This window comes from Cyclopterus lumpus, chromosome 25 (genome assembly GCF_009769545.1).
Source record: "Cyclopterus lumpus isolate fCycLum1 chromosome 25, fCycLum1.pri, whole genome shotgun sequence".
Classification (NCBI taxonomy): Eukaryota; Metazoa; Chordata; class Actinopteri; order Perciformes; family Cyclopteridae; genus Cyclopterus; species Cyclopterus lumpus.
In genome coordinates, this window is record NC_046990.1 from 6953428 (window position 1) to 6972642 (window position 19215).

Consider the following 19215-nt stretch of genomic DNA (forward strand, 5'->3'; position numbering starts at 1 on the left):
CGTCACACTCAATTCAATTCAATTCAGTTTATTTTGTATAGCCCCAAATCACAAATTACAAACATCCCTGACCTTTGACCTCACATCGGATCAGGAAAAACTCCCCCAAAAAAACCTTTCAGGGGGAAAAAAAAGGGCAGAAACCTTCAGGAGAGCAACAGTTCAGACATTGCTTCTCTCCCCGGATGGACAGAAGCAATAGATGTCATGTGTACAGAATGAACAGCGTTACAGAGTTACAACACATTCAATATGACAGAAATGTATGAATAATGAGTAGGAGGCATGGACCACGATCCAGACCTCCACAATCCATGAACCAGAAGGAGGAAGAGAGGAGGGGCTTCAGCAGGGCCATGGCAGGAGGCTGCTGCGAGTTAGGCTTAGTTTATACTTGCTGTAAAGCACTCTTTACATGTCTTGTGATTTCACAAAGATTGTCAAGCTTTAGGAACAGGAGTTCTTAAAAATCTTCATTTCAGGAATTCAACTGGTTCACAGGATATTCAACTTTTAGTTTCTTTCATTTAATAATACTTTAATTATTTCTTTGCCGGGCTTGTACAAAGGCAATAAAGTAGTCCATGGATATGAGATATGAGTGTACAGTTTCCTCCTCGGCATAGTGGAGGTAGGTTTATGGCGTTTCTTTTGCAGGTCGTTGTCCTCTCGCTTCTACTCAGTACATTTTGTTTAATGCGATGAACAGCATGTTGGGCTTGTGTATGTGCTCAGAGTACAAACAAAGCTTTACGCTGATGCCGACTGTCTGTTTGTCTCTTCTGACAGGGATCCTTCATGGAGCCGGCCTGTGGCATCTCCCTAAACAACTGTACCTGCCTACAGAGGAGAAGTCCGCCGAGGCCCCAAACAGCCACCTTAAATATGTCTGGTATGAAACCCCTGGCCATTCGTCCTCTCCGAAGGCTCCTCCCTCACTTTTTGTCCAGCTATTCGTTAGAAGTGGGACATGTGTTCTTGCCTTTACTTTTCTTGGAGTCTCTCCAGGATCGGCTGTTCTGTTTCTCCCTCTTACCTCTCATCGTTTTTGCGTGTCTTGTTTAAAAAAAGAAAGAAAAGAGAGAGCGAAAGAAAGAAAGAACGGTTCATTACCCATTTTCCCCCCCGAAAAAAATGTTTGACCTTGATCCCACACATGGTAGCCAGGCTGCCCTGCCTTGTTCTCATCAAGCCATGTTAAAAGGTTTTTATAAGCACTCTGCCAAAGCCGGCGGCTAGAACTGATTCTTGTTGTTTAACCGTGAGTCTATCCAGAGATGTTTCCCAGTGCTATCGGATGGAGGAACACCTTCCCTTGAAACAGAAAGAGACTCAGTTTACGCAGGTTGTGCCAAGCAGAAGGTTGCTGTTGGGTCTTGCGTTGTAAAAAATAATGTGGCAGTGGTATCGACAGCACTGCATCAGAACTGAGTGTTTCAACTCAACAGCACTTAATAGTCTCTCCAGAAGGTTATCAGGAGCTGCAGAAAAACATGCACTCATGGCATTTTATAAAGATTTTTCCACAATTGTGTTTGGTTTCCATAGCTATCAAACATTTACTTCTAATAGCGGTCTGTGTTGACTGTCAACTGCCATGAGGGAAAAAGGCCAAATGTTAGATACAATATTTCTCCAGGACATTCCACTTAAGTTGTCATCACCCGAGGGGTTAGCAGCATGTCGTGCTAATGTTAGAGGAAGACGGAAAAAAAAACAACAGAGCAAAAACAAAACGCATGAATGCTGAGATAATGCTCCCCTGTGGCTGTTATGCATTGCAGTCAAACTGGTTTCCATCAGGCATCCGTCAATAAGTGTTACTACAGGTAGCCCAGACACCGGAGAGGTCACCGCATATGAGCAGAGTAACACTGAACAGAACCCAACGGTCCCTGTGGCTGCGTCGACATCTGCGCCGCAATTTGAGCACCTGCCTTCCAAAGTAAACACGCTGTCGCGGAGACATGGCTGCAGGTCCCGCCCACACGTGTTTCCCCATCGAACATGTGTGTAACAGGAACCGCTGCCGAGAACGTGTCGAAATGTAAATTACAGGATGTGTAGAGACACGTGTTTGTGTGCGTTGAGGTGAGTCGGAGCACCTTGTGTGGTCTGTGTGTTGATCGGGGAAAGTGCATAGCTCACGTTAGGTGTGTGTGTGTGTGTGTGTGTGTGTATGCACATACTCCATGCATGCAGGAGAGGTCTGTGTGTGAGATTGCTGCTTGTAGTACAAGTGTTACTGGCCTTTAGTTTTACGTGTTATGGGAAGTTGGAATTGTCCAACCACGTCCCTCTAAATGTTCCGTCATGTGTCATAACTCTCTGCTCCACAGGAAGATGCTCCAGTCTCTGGGGCGGCCGGAGCTCCACATGGCCCTGGAGGTGACCATCGTGACCGGGTCGGGTCAGGAGCACGCCGGCTGTCTGCTCCTCACCTCCGAGGTGCTGTTTGTGGTCAGCCTCAGCGAGGACACCCAGCAGCAGGCCTTTCCCATCACAGAGGTAACTGACAGCAGTCGTGGGGGGAAAAAAGAGCGAGAATTGTGGACCGGTCCCGTTGTTTGAGCTTGTGTTGCTGTGAAGTAAGACCTCCTGTCCCTCTGCAGGTGGAGTGTCAGCAGGAGCCGGGGCAGCAGGGCCAGCTCACCCTCACCTTGCAGCAGCAGACGGTAGCCAGCGACACAGAGGTGAGGCTCTCAGTAATGGAGCTGCACGAGGCCACATGGTGGAAATCAAAGAGGAATTATACACAACACATGATGTACAACTACAGTTAAAAAGGGAGACGTGCTGTAACGGAGTTATAGTATTTTTCTGATAAAAATCATTACATTTTTATTACTTTAAACACTTTGATTAAGCAATATTTGTGCACACTTCTACGTTATGCTTTGACCGTGTGACCCACACGGGAGTTCATTTACAACATGCAGACTTTCTATGACCAGTGTTGCTTCAATATGAAGCTTTCTCTTCTTCTGCGCTCGGCCATGAACCAACGGCATCTTTAAAGTAGCCGTGACCTCTGACCTCAACTGATCGGTTGCCGACGGAGATTGCACCATAAAATGATTCTTAAACATGACTGGTTCAGTTATTTTCACGACTTATTCCCGGTTCCTCAGGGTGACGGAGTTCGGGAGCGTCTGTCAGAGCAGCAGTACCGGCGGTTGGTGGACTACGTGACGCGGGCCTCCCAGTTCCTCTCCCCCTCCGCCGCCTCTCTCCAGCTGCAGCTCCCGGTGACGCTCGCGGAGCCGCCGCCCTCCGTCACCAAGTCGTACCGCTACCTGGTGGATCCCGCCTTCACCAAGGTGTTTGTCAGCAAGTTCACTATGGTGAAGAATAAAGCCTTACACATCGGATTCCACTGATACACACACACACCTGTGGATTGATGCTACAACAAAAAAAGGGATAGTTTGTTAAATTAAGCCTTAAGAAATACACTCTACTCTGAAAAGATAACAACAGATATCTTTTGCATAAATATGTAGAGGTAAAAGAAGAATTTATTTTATTAAAGTAAGTGCCCCATGTCATTTATGCCTTAGGGATGTGGCAAATTCTTACATGTAAAATCTAGATTCTTTTACAGATACAAACAAGCTCATCACATGAGAATCTGTTTTAGTCACAGAAACACATGTAAGTTCAGACATTTCCCCGAGCACACACCATAATAAACACTAAAACAAATAGAGTTGTGTCAACTTGAACCTTCTGGGACCAACGGTGTGTTCTCTTTCTGTCAGAGTTGCAGAACATAACTAATCTGCAGAATGCGTCCTGGCGTTTACCTTCTCCGTGTCGTGACCGCGTCTCGTGCCAATGTCGGGTACAATATCATATCCATGGTGATGGATGCTAGAGAAACCAGCTGTCAACCAAAATGTGTTGTTCTTTTATAGACCATGTAACGTGCGTGTTGTTGACACTGTTGGTTGTAACCTTACGTGGATGCCAACCCCCTCGTGATGCAAACATGTTATTGTTGCCTTTTATATTGTTGCATCACTGAGCTCTCGCGGATGCCTTTATTAATGTATGTAAATGGATAATATATTAATAGAGAATCATTTTAATAAAAACATAAAACATGAGAAAGCGCTGTGCCTTCATTGTGTACTAAGTCAGAAGGAAATTAAGTGTGAATCTGAAATGCATGATGAGTGGCTCGGTGTACTTCTACTTAAGTGAGATTAACAGAAGGTCAAACAGATGTAGGAGTTAGTATCATTTCATACGGAGGCCCTGAGAAGCAATATCTAGTCAGATATAAATTGTTTTATTTAAGTCGCAGCTGGTCCGATTTGCTTTTTGTGTTGGAATAAAACTGATCATGAAATGTAACAACTTATTTTGTCCGTCATATTACCTGGGAGGGTTTTTTTTTTGCCTGCCAAAAATCCCACAACGCTTGACGTCAGCCAGTCAGCTGCCGTTGACGTTTGCCAGCAGCAGCAAAAGGCAGCAAGCACTGAGTGAAAAACCTGCTGGACAAAAACACCCCCATCACTGGAACAGTTTAGAAGCAATTTATAACCAAACCAGAATGTCAATCGCCACTTATCACTCACAGACAATGGTGCATTCAAATGCTTCTCAGGTGGTCCCATTCCCCGAGTTGGGGAGACGTTCTTCAATGTGGAAACATGGACGCTACAAAGATGATGAGTTGTACGTTTTTTTTGCTTACGTTTGCTCAAGGACACATCGACGGGCCGTGAGCGGGGATCGAACCGCCGATCCTCTGAATGAAGGACGGACCTGTTGAACACTGACCCAGAATTATATTAATAATTCGAATTTCAATGTTGCATATTTTGCACTTGCAAAATAAATGCGTCAAAATCAGCTGTTATCATTTGATGGGTATGAGGGGGGGGGGTGCTTCCAACACACAGTCTAATGATTGTCATAATAATCATGAAGGGCAGGTCATGAAATATTACTATACTGATGCCTTTTTTTTGCAAAAAGGTTCAGTTAGATGCTCTGCTGCAGCACATGGCTGTGACAGGCTGTGTGTCATCCCAACAACACGGCAACAGACCTCGGGGATGTACATCACACAGGCCGAGAGATGGTTTTTAAAATGTTAAGATGTCATACGTCTGTCAGAAAACCAGTCAAACCCATCAACAGCTCCGGGACAGGAGAAAAAGATAGTGGAGAGGGGTAACAAGACATGAAGAATATTTGCATTGCAGGGAATAGTGCCATAGAAACGACAAGGACACGAGAAAGGCTCATTTCAGAATCATATTAATTGTATTATCCAATTATTATTGATGCATTTATGTGCTCATCACTTCAATGTTGCAACTACTACTTTAACTACGTTATACAGTACACCACTCGGTGGCTTAACCTATAATAATATATTAATACAAAATATAAACTCATTAATTAACTAGTATCTAAAGCTTTAAAATATGTAATATGTAGTTTAGTAAAAAGTAAAATATTTGCGTATGAGATGCACTATAGTAGATACTAAGTACAAGAGCCTTACAATTGTACACATACAGAACAAACTATGGCCTCAACAAAGAAATAGAACTCTTCAGTATACTTCATTTGGTTTCTGCATATTTGTGAAGCACCATTACAGCGCGACAACCTTGATTGAATTAATCATGTCAGGTATGTCAAAAAGTCATAACAATACATAGTCAATGAATACTCAGAGGATAGCCTGTTGACGAAGTGTGGCAGGGAAAAATGATCATGGTATAGTGTTAATTAAAAATAGATATTCTTTTGTTGAAAATGTTGCCAGCGTGACCCGTCTGACAACAGGAGAAGACGACGTGGTGAAGAAAGCCGTTCATCCTCAGTTCTGGATCAGAAACACAACCCTGCTCTCAGTCTGTAACAGAAGAGGACGACGGGACAAGTCAGGAGACTAGAAAGGCCCCAGAATCCAACTCCATGTGTGATTGATGGCTGTTTGTGCCCGACTACACTGTGATCACTCCATGACCGTGTTGGTGTTACTATTTTTTTTCGTAGTAATATCCATGGATGTTAGAGTTATGTATGCATTAATGTAGTTTAACTACTTTTGCCATGTTGTGGTAGCTCAGCTTGCTACATGCTCTGGGGGGCTGCTCCAGCTTCCTTTAAGTGACTGCTAGTTTTATGACATACAATGCTATGACGTTTAAAAGCCGAGCGGCTCTAGTTTTATATCGATACAATGTTTTTGTTACGACCATCATCATCAAAATGATGATGAAAAACATGGTTGCGTTTTGTTTAACGTAGGGCAGGGTTGGTATCTGACAAACTAAACTCCTGTACAGAACACTGCCTCTAAACGGTTGCTGTTTTGGTCATAATATACTTTGACATGACAGTTCTGACATATAGAAGGGGTTTGACAATGCTTTGGCGTACACTGTGGGAACGGAGAAGTCATTTCAGTGTTTTGATTGCCTACATCAGGAGTTAAGAGCTGGGCATGAGATGTTTACTGAGGTCTGGGAGACCAATGGGGGGGTTGTACCTGAGGCCGTGGAGAACGAGGCTCCCAGCTGACTCTGTCTCCTCAGCAGCATCTCTTCTCTCTTCAGAGCCGCCATGTACTTGGAGTAGGACCACGACAACTGAGGGAGCATCACATCGAACGTGGTTAGAAGAGTTATGCTAACAGGCCCAACAATTGCACTCAAACTGGCCCAAATACTGAAGTTAAAACAAAAATGATTCATTTAGTTTATTTATTACTTAATATACGTAATATGATGTTAAACATTTGTCATTTCAACAATTTAGTTGGCAGTCACATGTCGTCTGACACAGCAGTAACTTTAGCTATGCGCGGTGGAATTCAGCCTCCTCAGGACAAAGCAGGATGAGAGCAGATGTGGACCGGCTTCAAGGTCCTAAACAGTCCAGAGGCAGGTGACAAAGCTGGGTCTGACGAAAGGGAGTCGGATTCTGCATTTGAGCAGCCGAACGGCGCAATGTCTGTCAAAACGAGCAGACGTTACCAGCAATCTGAATCAGAATCATAAAACACGGGACGAGATGTTAAAACTGTCCATTGTGCCGACAGAAGGTATGCACTCACATGAGCTTTGCCGTGATGTTGACAGAGTGGCATGGGAGGTTTATTTCTTAAACTGGGTTAAGGTGTCAATTTCGGGACACATCCTCAGTAGTGTGCCTTCAAATCAGTGGGTGTTTCGGCCTTTAAATCACTAAACACTCTCAACAAAGGCGGCCAGCTAAAGGGTGATCAAGCCTTAGCGTGTGTCTCATGCCCCATTAAGATTTCCCACGGGACTATGCAAGGCAGGGGCCCCACAGCTGTGATGTAGCGCCACAGAGCAACAGCAGATATGAGTGTGGTGGTATCTGCAGTGGGAAGTGGTACTGGTGAGAGTTGGTTTAGTAAATAGAGGGACATGGTCTGAAAGGTTTGGGAACTCTGATTTATGCCACAGAGTTTCTCATTGTTAGTCTGTGGTTGGAACAGATTTGGACTTCATCACTGCCGTTTCTGTGACTGGAGACACTGTTTTCAGGTCGTCCACTTGGATGTAGAATTCAGGGTTCCCTTACAAAACACAATATATCCACATTTTCACTTGAATGTCCAATATGATAAAGTGATGACATTTTGGACGCACGTGGATGTACATTGCACTGATTGGTGGAGGCATACACAATGAAATCATTTAATTTGGTTCCTTTCATATGATGCGTCCACATATTTCCAGCTCTAACTTTGTAGGAACAGACCGCTCCTTACCGGCTGTGTGGGACTCAGCAGCACTCTGCTCTGTGCCCTCGACTGGTTTTTTACACTTCTTCCATCTTCTACACCGTCGTCTTCGTCATCATCCTCCCCCTCCTCCTCCTCTTCAAGACCGGACTCCTGCCTCTCCAGCTCTTCCTGAACAAGAGGTCACACTGAACACTATTGCAGTAGCATTAGAGGTTGTGTAATCATATCATCTCTCAGTATGGACCGTTTTCTCACCTGAGCTCTCCTCCTCCTCCTCCTCCTCCTCCTCTCCTCCTCCTCACTCTCTTCCTCCTCTTTTCTCCTCTCTCTCCGTACTCTGGCTCTGTGTTTGACCCGTTTCTCCTGCAGTAGAGGAAGAAGCTGCTCCTCTTGGACACTGCTGCTGAGCTCTTGAAACTCGGGCCAAAACGTCAGCAATGCGCTGAACACTGACATCTACGTATCCAGAGAAGAGGCACACACATGGAAGGACATACAAGACACGCCATTCTCTTAGACACACAGACACACACACACACTACCTGTGCCTCTCTGAAGATGTAAGGCCCCAGTTCATGGCGTTTCTCCAGAACCTGCTGGGCCTGTGCAGGAGGGATGTCTATCTGCAGAGCCGGGGGCATGGAGGAGTTGATGAAACAGTTAATGATGGTGGAGATCTTCTGCTGGATGGTGGCCTCATCGCTGTGGGAGTGACAGAGGTCCTGCACAGGAAGAGAGGGCACAGAAATTAAACGGCTGGTGGGAACTATTTCTATGTTCCTGAAATGTTTGGATCATCGTTTCTTACTATAAACAATGAGGTATTACAGGAGAGATTTATGGATGTGGCTTTCTCCCCTGTACTCTTCTCACTGGTTGCAAGTGATGTCGCATACCTCTCTGCACCAATCAGGATTTAAATTGAATCTGATGACAGTTCGGGCTTGTTTGCTTATGTTTCAAAGTCCCTGTTAAACAAACCTGATCAAATCACAGTCACATAGCCAAAATGTAGGTGATCGGATCAAATCAGTGGTAATTTGGTTGCTCGTTTGAATATATGAGAGAAATCCTTGTTTATGGAAGTAAAAAACAAGTTTTCAGGGGCCCTGAGGTTAAGCATTAAGATGAGCAGCAGATGTAAATAAAGATGCCAAACAGACATTTTAAGACAAAAAAGAAGAAAAAACACACAGAAAAAAATTACAGAAGGTCACACGCAATGCATGCTGGTACATGTGTGAAATCCCCAGGAAAGGCGGCAAATATTTCCCTTTTATTCCACAAGTTTAACTGCTGGTCACAAGTTGTCTCCTCCTTCACTGATTGGTTGGTGATGTACCTTGTACCTCTGCACCTCCAGCCAGAAGAGCACGTTGTTTTCTAGGAAGTCTCCTTTCAGAGAGACAAAGTGCTGGAACTGTAGACAGGTGGCAGGGTTGAGTAGGATCCGTCGAAACAGCAGGATCTCTTTGGAGGAACTCATCCACAAGCTTTGGGCCTGCGGGGACACAGCAGAGGATGTTGGGATTGAAAGCACACCGTGAGGAGAGGAACATTCCCTCAGGGATCAACTAAATACATATAATGACCTACTCGTGTGTTAACAGTAGAACAAATCCTTGTGTGCACAGTGGATATAGTACAACCTGCTCTTTGCCAGTGATGAGATAATGAGCGTAAAGACAATAGTCATAATCATGTATGGAAAACTCCTTCCAGTAATCATCCTGCTTGAAATGTGAAATGTACACGTTTTCTATCCGTGTTGTGCTGTGCAGAACAAACTGAGAGGACGGGATCAGAGCTGCATGGAAAACACTCCAAACACTATTAGAGGAAGGTTAGTAATGCTGATGCTTTAATCTTATTTATCCTGGATCCAATTTGGGAAATCTAACCACAAGGCCGAAATGGTGTTTGACAAAGCCAGTGCTGGAAGCCAAGTCGTGAACTAAATCGCACATGCTTTCAGGCCAAGAAATGCCTTATTTCTCTCAATTCAAAAATATCCAGCTCTTCCCCGGAGGATTCCTCCTTACCTTCCAGGCTTCTCTCCTCGCTCTGCGTCGACGGTAGACGTGTTGTGAGAGCCTGTCCGCTGCCTGGGGCTTCCACACAGAAACACACAGGTCAAAAGTCACTGAATAAAGCAGGATTAACCGACTGAGACACTCACCGCCTCTCAAACCCGTCTGTTCTGCACTCTGCTGCTCTTTGGCTGTAACTAAAGCTCCCGCTCCTCTTTTACCTTTCCTCAGTCTTTATTTCCTCTGACCTTATTCATCCGATCACCTCAGAGATCTTTGCCTCTCTGATGTCAACTGTCTCTCACGCATCCTCTTAACCGTCTTTTCCACCCTTCCACGTAACGCTAAACTATGTCTACATCTGATTACTTAATGAGCGGATCTGTGTAACCGAACATGGTAAACTCGATAACATGAGGCAACGGAATCTGCGGTTTATGTGTTACTACCTGATGAGGCCACCTGAGAGGCGTTCAGTGGCCTCTCACATAGCAGAGCCACTAATGTGCTCTTATCTCCAGCACTCTCAAGGCCATTACACAACAGGAATCTATTGTTTTATTAGGAACAGATGGATGTTTCAAAGAAAGCTGGGACATAGCCTGAGAGCTATTAATTATTGATAAAACACCAGGCCAAAACTAATAACTTGTTTGTGCAATCCATTTTAAAAACAGAAGTATAAGTAATGGGACTATTCTTTGGATGGGACCAGTACCTTCCTAAAGTCTCTGTTGGTGTGCTGGCAGCTGCTCAGAGCCAAGAAACAGTCCGTAAAAACACAACTTGTCTTTTGTAATAAGTCTGGTTTTTGTACGGATTACAAACGAGATGGAACATGTTGATTCGTGAGTTATGAGAGCTGCCGGTACACTGATTTTGTTATCTTGGGACAGAGCCAAGCTAGCCGTTTCCCCGTCTCCATTCTTTATGCTAAGCTAAGATAAGCAACGTGACTTTTGTCGTGCATTGAATAGACAGATATGGGAGTGGCAACAATGTTATCATTTAACTCTCGGCAAAAACACACCCAAAAAAAAGCCTAATATGACAAACTATTTACTTATGAGTCGTTCCTGTGTTCACCTTTGGTTTGTGTCTCAGTCGCTCTGTGAACTCGGCTGTGGACAGGAACAGAGGCAGCCATTTTTTCTCAATGTGCCTCCTGACGACGTCCTGGATCTCCCCGACGACTGGGTTCGAAAGACATTCAAGCTTCAGGCGCTCCAGTCCACCAGCCAGACGCAATATCTACACGGTAACAGCAAAGTCATACAGTAGACGCAGATGGCACTGTGTGTGTGTGTGTGTGTGTGTGTGTGTGTGTTTGATATGAATGCTAAAGATGTCTCACAACATGAAAAACATATGAGGAACGACTCAGTAAAAATAACTGCCCACAGTGGGAAACCCGACTGAAAACTCCTCTTTCCTGACTCCTGCTGTGCTCTTCATCATTCCCACAATTCTCTGTTCCTTTAATCTCCCCGATCTGCTCTCTGTCCTCATACATCGATCTGGCCATTTCTCCCTATTTATATCTCTTTTATATTTTTCTCTCATCTCATTATGCACGCACAAAGCCAAGTAGCGCTCGCTCGCACACACACACACACACACACACACACACACACACACACACACAGGCTTCATAAATTAGAAACAGTTGTGCCATTGGAGAGGGAGTCAGTAGATGAAAGGAGGCCAATCTGTGACTGGATGACTGAGTGATTGAAAGAGTGAAGGGCCAAAGCAGTAAAGCCGTCAGTCTCTCTACATCGCTCACGCAGACGAGAACCAACGCTGCGCTGTGTGTGTGTGTGTGTGTGTGTGTGTGTGTGTGTGTGTGTGTGTGTGCGGCAGCCAGACCCAATCCTGCAGCGTTAGAAGCACTAGAATTGGCATCTTCCCTCAAATGTTAAAATCATTATTTTTGATGGTATTTATGAGATGAGGGTGACAAATGACAACGGTCATGCACCAGAGTTGAAGTCACTTCAACAAGTAGGCAGTACTAAATGTCTTAACCCAGTGTGGCTTAAGGACAATCAGGGTTCTTCGATGGCCATTACTTTAATCTTAGTGACCAAACATTTTAGAACACTTCCTGTTTTTGGCTGTGACCGTGAAAAGCAATTAGCAAGCTAGCGGTAAGCTTGAATGTTCAGAACAATCTGTGGGTTTGAAAATAGAGAGCTAAAAGTATAAATTGTAAATAAATAGATGAAATAGATAAATAAGCATGAGGTCAGCAGTTGACATCGTTCACGCTAGCTAGAAGCAACGAATAAACATTTGAAATAGTTGCCGTTAGCTGAGCGTAATGGCTAAATAGTTGACATGGCTAGTGTTGAATGCATCAGATAAATAGTCAATAGTGACAGTATTACACATTTTAAATAGTTAAGTGTAATGGATAAATCGTTTGAATGTTCTGCCTCTGCCACAAGTGGTACACTATACTATAGGTAGTACAAATGCTGTTGAACAAACCGGCCTCATCGCTTAATATAATGTCAGACCTGTGTGAAGGAACCATTCTGCCACTATAACATCAAATACCCTCTTGCTCTGTGAGCTCACCATCAGTCCTGAAAGAGCCAGCTCTGGCTCACTGCTCAGTGTCCCATCAAGTCACCCTAGCTCTACACAGCACGACCTCCTGCAGTAATCCTAGAATCCAGAAACCAAATCTCAGCCCAATTATGTCAGGAGAGAATTTGTCCTACTGTCATTGTTACCGGAGCCAGTCCTACTGGATCCAAACCACACGGTTCTCCTTCTCCTTTTAACCCAAACCACGTCTTCTCAATCCCCGTTTCCCACCGACACCCTGCTGTCAGAGCTGTCAGCATGACATCTGCAGGATGCGGAGAAGGGAGATTGGGAATTGTATGAGAGGCGCAGCGGCCTCTGTTTATCAAATCTGAATATTGAGCCGCAGCTGGAGCTCACACACCATCTTGGGATTGTCATGTCATGAGCACCACATTTCTGCCTCAGTCTCTAATGCTTTCCCAAGAAGTTGACGACAATTCATTATCAAGCTAGTTCTGACTACACTAAAACGGGTTTTCCGAATAAAACCGAACATATGATTGTTTAAACCACGTGACTGACGGACATACATCATTCTGTTGCTCTGTTGTGGCCGGGCTGTCGGAGCCAAAGAAGTACGTCCCGCTGAGATATTTGTTCGCAATGTGAGACGACCTCTCCTGTCTGACAGTCTCGTCTTTGTGTGGCGTCCTCCTGTACTGCTCCAGATCCAGCCAGCATGTCAGATGGATACTGAGCGGAAACACACATGTGTTATTTTATTTAACAATATGTCCATTTTCATACTGCAGTAATTTAATTTGAATGTGAATATGGTGCATATTTGCAAGTCACGGTGTAATGGGGGGGGGGGCTTACTGTAAGTCTGAACAGAGGACAACCATCTCACACACAAACTGTGTTGCTGCCGCTCACCTGGCATCCTGGTTCTGTAGGAAGGACATAAAGTGCCCGATCTCATGGCGGTGGCGAAGTAAGGAACCTAGACGGTAGCCTTGGAAGTTCGGAGACACTCTGGACCAAGAGTCAGGCGCCCGGGTGCCCTTTGAGAAGGGAGTCGAAGGCGAGACGGGAGAGGGAAGTAGTGTGGACCCGCCCTGCTCCACCTGCAGAGGAGACGCAACAGCAGGAGGTGTACAACAAGTGACTGAGAGGGTGCAAGGAAGAGTAAAAATATCCTGTATACATCTCGTAACTGTGATATTTGCACATCACCTCCTGCCTCTTAAAGTCACTTGGGTGTGACACCATTGTAAATAGCACATTCAGGCCAAGTAATATCGTCTTTGACCAGTTAACCAACACTGTTACTAAGCAATGCATAAATACTGGATGGAGGCCATTTTCTCATTGGTAACATTAGCTGTTTTAAGCTCACTTATAGCTTATTGGCTATTATCTGAGAACCGATATTCTATAAATCTGTGGAACACTGTGGATGCTGGCTGACCTGTTTCAGCCGGCGCTTCGATTCCTCGTACAGACTCTGGAGTTCCCTGTATTCCTGACTGTCAATGCAACGCACCTCCTCCTGCACACACACCTGGACGCACACAGAAACACATTACGCCAATTAGAGCTGAATTAGAATTCATTAATTAGTTTTTTTTTAAAAAGAATGTTATTTTGAATTTTTCACATTTTATGGTCCCAGAAAAGTATCTCCCTCTCTTGGTTTTCTTGCATTATAGTACAATTATTACATTGGTTTGTTTTATGTTTAATAAACCAAACAAAAATATTTTGTAGTTTAATCGAGGCTGAAAATTATCTTTATTTGCAGCCCTAAATCTAATCAGTAAGGTAGGAAAAAGTAGACATCATATGCATAGCAATCAACATTATTAGCACTCCTTCCAGATCAAATAGAGGAGAGAACATTGTTACCTTCTCGAAGGACTCTTTGTCCCTGCTGACCAGCAGTGTCCATGGCTCCAGCAGGATGCTCAGGGAGTGCTCCTCAACCTTGTCAAACAGCTCCTCAAAAGCGGGCATCAGTTGGTCGTACACCTCCCTTCTGATCTCCTCGCCGACACCAATGCTCCTCCTGGCAGAGCTGGAGAGGTAGGTGGAGTAGAGGAGCTGAGGAGAAGAGATCGTAAAAGTGTCGTCGCTTCAGAAACATTTCTCCTCGCAGCTGCCATCACTTCCATCGTCACCATTTCTCATACACAACATTCACTATCTCTCATCGCCGCTGCCATCACACCACATAAACGTCAGCTATTTAGCCCTCTTGGCCACAGCACGACGGAAAGACCATCTACATGTCATTCCTTTGGTGAACTAAAGGTTGACTGAAGGAAAATAGATTTCACTGTGAGGTATTGTTCTGGACCGGACCGCTCAGCTGTCTTCCAGCGGCCCGGCTGGAGCCAGACTCACTGGTTTTTATGGGCGCTTAAACTAGAGAGGGCAGAGAGGAGATCAGGATTATGCCAAGAGACTTGTTTTGGTTTTTTTACGCTGCATTACTTGAATTTATCGGGATTCATGATTTTTTTCCTGGCGTCCTTTCTAGAAGAAGCTTCTTTATCTCGGGAATGAAGCATCTTAATGGAATTAGCTATAACTTTTCTTTTCTTAATTTCTTTAATTTTTCTAACATTTCAATCTTATAAAATACCATGGAACCATGAACAGATTAACGTCTGGAATAGTGAGTTGCTATCTCTGTCAAATAGAATGTGACGTTATGCCGAGAGAAGTGTTTTGTGACAAGAGAACCCTCCAGAAGCACCGAGGTACCAGAAGGTATCAGAAGGTACAGACATCTTATCCAATTCCATTTAGAATTGTATAATATTGATATGATCATGCTTCCAAATGGCAGGGTTGGTGACGGTGTTAAATAGCTGCGTATATGAATTATTAAGCTAATGTCAGCATAGGTCCTGGACATATAAGGACTTTTCATACTGTGTTTAAAGCAACGACTCGTAAACAGCTTAGTGATTTCCCATCAGTTTGTAGACGAGTGAACCCGTCAGCACAAACACACACACGACCCCGTTGTCCTGCTGACCTGGGCCTCTCTCTGGACCCGGTAGGGGTCCAGACCGTCCTGATAGAACAGCTTGTGGTAGTGCTGCAGGTCGGTCCAAAGGTTAACTGCATTCTCCCACAGCTGGGACAGAAAATAAGAACCTCAGTAACTGTCATTATGGACACCAAATAAAAGGTAGTGTACACTCATGATGTTATTGCACCACAGTATGATAATAACTACATTTTAATGTGGTGATTAATCCAGGAGCTGCTATTGTACCTGGTTTCCAGATTGTTCACAGAAGTTAGTGAAGTATAAGCCGGCACACAAGTCAACACAAAGAGCCCGCAGCATCTTCGGTAACCGACTTCTGCTCGATGAGAACTGAAACGCACACAGAAGAGATCACTTTTGACACAATCGACTATTTAAAAATAAAAACATCAAACTACGGCCGCAGCAATTATTCTCATTTTTGCTTGATGGAACAATTTACTGTTTAGTCACTGCAATGTGAAAAGTGAAATATTACCATAACAATTCCCCAGTGTCCAAGGTCCAACACCCTAAGGTGCTCAATGTATAATGGAAAAGAACAGTGAAATGCAGGAAATCCTCATAGAGAATTTGGAAGTGCATGTCTGGCATTTTAAGCTTAATAGATTACTTATAGATTATTAATAAACCTTATTTTCCATTGATCGACTAACGCATTAATCAACTAATTGTTTCGGTTCCACTTAAAACTATAGAATAGAACATGCTTTTGAGGAAAGGACAATTAACTGCATGCCAAGCGGTGATACCACCTGCAGCCACTGGGAAATACAAGTTGGTCAACCCAGACACAGAGCTCTATTGCTGCTGTTGCTCCATTTCACAGGTTGCTTCAGAGGATTCTCTTTTCATGCACTGGAATCATATCCTGTGTATACCTGTGTGTGGACAGCATGGGGGTACTGGGGCAGCCAGGTGTCAGAGCAGAGAGCCAGAGACCCACGGGGGGGCTGTGTGTCTGACTGAGACCCCCACTCAGTCCACACCTCTGGATGAGGGGAGTCATCGCGGTCTTCATGAACCCACTGGGACGTCCAGAACCGAGGAACCCTGTCGGGAAAGAGAGTGAGTATGTATACATACGTATACATTTACATACATATAGTCTATATATACACATACATATTAGGTATTATTGGCTTATTGGGGATATAACTCACAGTATATGACAAGCAAATGTAAAGTAGCAAGTCATACATGTATGGATACTAAATGTATAAATAAACAGTCAGTATTTATGATTAACATCAGGGAACATGAACACTGTGAATCTCACCAGTAGTAGAGCAGAGACTCGGTGAGGAAGGGCTGGACTGAGAGCAGTTTCTCCTCTGTCCAGCAGGGAGAGGTAGTTAGCCCAAGTCTGGAGAGCAGCTCCACATTGAGACTGCTCTGGCTGCTGCTCAGCAGGTACCGGCTCCTCATCAGGACCAAATACCTGATTAGAGGGATGGTGTGTTTAGTCTAACATCAAACCAAGGCCATAGAGGCCTTTGTCTCCACGGTAAACAGACCGAAGTTGAGCTCAACGAGTGAGTTGGATCGTGTCGTGATGTTTACCTGCTCTTCCGCTCTCGGTTCTGCGCGGCCTTCAGCCTCGCTATGTCTATCCAGAGATTGAGCAGTTTCTCTCCTGGAGTTCCTCGCAAAAACTCCTTCAACTCATCCAAGCCTGGTCCATTGTCACGGCAACAGGTGCCATGGCAACAAATGTCGAGGATATTTTCCTGGTCGGTGCCTCCACTCCCCACTCTCCTGTCCTTCTGAAACCACTCCACATTGTTCTCCTCCTCACTGCGCCTCCTGCTCTCTTGGACCTCCTCTTTCTTCCCTCCTAACCTTCCTGTGCCCCCGTCAGGCGAACGCAGGCAAACCTTCCATTCACAGGGTCCGTCTGCAGCGGACTTGCTGAAACAGTCGGAAGGGTTCGCCCGGTTCTGACCATCCATCACGTACAGTGCACGGTTCAGCACCTGTGTGACCACTGTGGCCGCCAGGTCCTCCAGCTGCAGTTCAGGGGACTCTTGTTGCCCCTCTGACTCGCCAGCTGAGGGCTCTGTGAAGGAGAGGCGCCGCTCTGTTTGTGGGCTCTGGGGTTTCTCGCATTCAAGGTTGGTGGAAAAGCAACATGGGTTCACATGCTCAGAACAGCTGGAGAAACATCTGGATGACTCACTGCATGTTGCGTTGACATGTTCCTTCTGGACAGAGGGTAGACGTGGAACATTATGCATCCCCAGAGAGCCTAAACAGTAAGGGAAGAGAGAACATAAGAGCCTGTATGTCAATACAGTAAACATGCATGTGGAAATAGAAATTCCCCATTGTATACCTTGTTTTGCAGAATTGTTCTCTTGAGAATGCGAGCATCGTAGGCCCTTCAGTGCTTTGTTATGTTCCCTGTCAAACTGGGAGGGAGAGCGCAGCTGTGGGGCTGACCGGGTGGGTCGACCTGAACTGCCTTTCCTCCTCTGGATACAGAAGGTTGAGTTCTTCTGGAACAACAGCTTACACAGCCTGAGAAAGACCAAACTAAATGATACACCACCAGAATGGTTTCTCTATAAATGGAATTACCAAACGTGTCCATTGTCATTCCTGTGACGCAGGTTTCAAGTGAGCATCAGTCCTCTGATCTGGATGAAGTCACAGCTGATTGAATACAAATATGTCTTCACTAGATTAGTAAACAATTATTTTTCAGGTTATTGTCTCAAAGCTAACAGAGAAGGTAGCAAGAAAGAAACTGCATGAGACACAATGCCTGTTCACACAATTGAATGAGTAAAATGTTCAGTAATTATATAGAAACACGTTTTAGTGATGACATAATGTAACCATAAATATGCGTGTGTACCTGTATTCATTGTAGCAGTCACTGTGAAGGAAAAAGGGCAGTCTTTCTCTCATGATCCACTGAATGCCTTGCTCTCTGTCCAGGCACTGCAAAGGTCAGGGAGACATAGTCGTCACCTCAGTGCTCTAACTTCTGCTCATCTTCAGAACCAAATACATACTTACACCGATAGTGTAACGGTTGTCTACTGGGGGGGTTCTGGCCAGCGCTGCGGGGTCCCCAGTAAGGAGTTGGGATTTGCTTCGGTGGAGGACCGATCGGATTCTTCTGGAGACCAAGTCCGCCGCCCCGTCCACGACCTCAAAGAGCCCGGTCTCCTGGTTGTACAGCATCGCCTGTGGGAAAGACTGGACACAAAACAACAACAAAAAGATGCAAGTGTGTAAAGAGTTTTGTGAAAACAATGAAAATGCTACACGTACACATCACGACTACTTTACCGGCAAATGTAAGAACTCATTGAAGTAGTGAGCCAATACATCATCGGATGCCAGGTTGTTCTCCTGCATGCAGATGGAGAATAAATCATAATTTCTCAAGACACATTTTTACTGCCGTGACAGAAGTTATGAAATGTCAATCAAAGCAAATACTCACAAAGTTCTCAGCAAAATCGGGAAACTCTTAAAAATACGGAGTGAAACTTTAGTTACCGAACATAGATCAGCTCCAAAGTAGTACACAGATTAGAAGTTGTGCTCTTACCTGCTGAAATGACCCCAGACATTGTTCACAGTATTTTCAAACTGCTCAGAAAAATCGAGCCAGGCAGTCTCATTCGACTGTTCGGCCAGCCACAAAGCTCTCGTTGTAATAACAGACACACTGCAGGTTGCTATGGAAGTGGACTCATTTTCAAAACACGAGGGGTGGTAAAAGTTTAACTGAAGGACGAGGGAGCTACAAATCCAAGTTTGTGTTGCCTCCATTCATTTAAAACAAAACAAAATGACTTTTCTAATATATTTACAGGATG

At 44.7% G+C, this 19215-nt stretch overlaps 2 protein-coding genes across 2 annotated transcripts in view; one reads left to right on the plus strand and one right to left on the minus strand.

The window, feature by feature from the left end:
• LOC117727940 (vacuolar protein sorting-associated protein 13B-like) overlaps nt 1-4113 on the plus strand; it is a 305167-nt gene extending 301054 nt beyond the window's left edge. Inside the window, exons 66-69 of the mRNA XM_034528491.1 lie at nt 790-892; nt 2340-2508; nt 2613-2693; nt 3132-4113. Coding sequence (XP_034384382.1) covers nt 790-892; nt 2340-2508; nt 2613-2693; nt 3132-3380 — 602 coding nt within the window. The 3' untranslated portion in view covers nt 3381-4113. The remainder of the gene's footprint in view (nt 1-789; nt 893-2339; nt 2509-2612; nt 2694-3131) is intronic.
• Nucleotides 4114-4946: 833 nt separating this feature from the next.
• Nucleotides 4947-18966, minus strand: LOC117727941 (regulator of G-protein signaling 22). The gene is made up of 23 exons (XM_034528492.1): nt 18945-18966; nt 18837-18862; nt 18680-18742; nt 18404-18586; nt 18240-18325; nt 17715-17899; nt 16943-17627; nt 16659-16820; nt 16261-16432; nt 15605-15709; nt 15362-15463; nt 14224-14418; nt 13787-13879; nt 13252-13442; nt 12906-13068; nt 10864-11028; nt 9790-9858; nt 9090-9248; nt 8290-8469; nt 8003-8203; nt 7772-7915; nt 6521-6620; nt 4947-5881 (listed from the first exon to the last, which is right to left on the minus strand). Exons 1-23 carry the CDS (start codon nt 18964-18966, stop codon nt 5877-5879), a joined length of 3456 nt encoding a protein of 1151 aa, XP_034384383.1. The 3' UTR covers nt 4947-5876.
• Nucleotides 18967-19215: the final 249 nt, after the last annotated feature.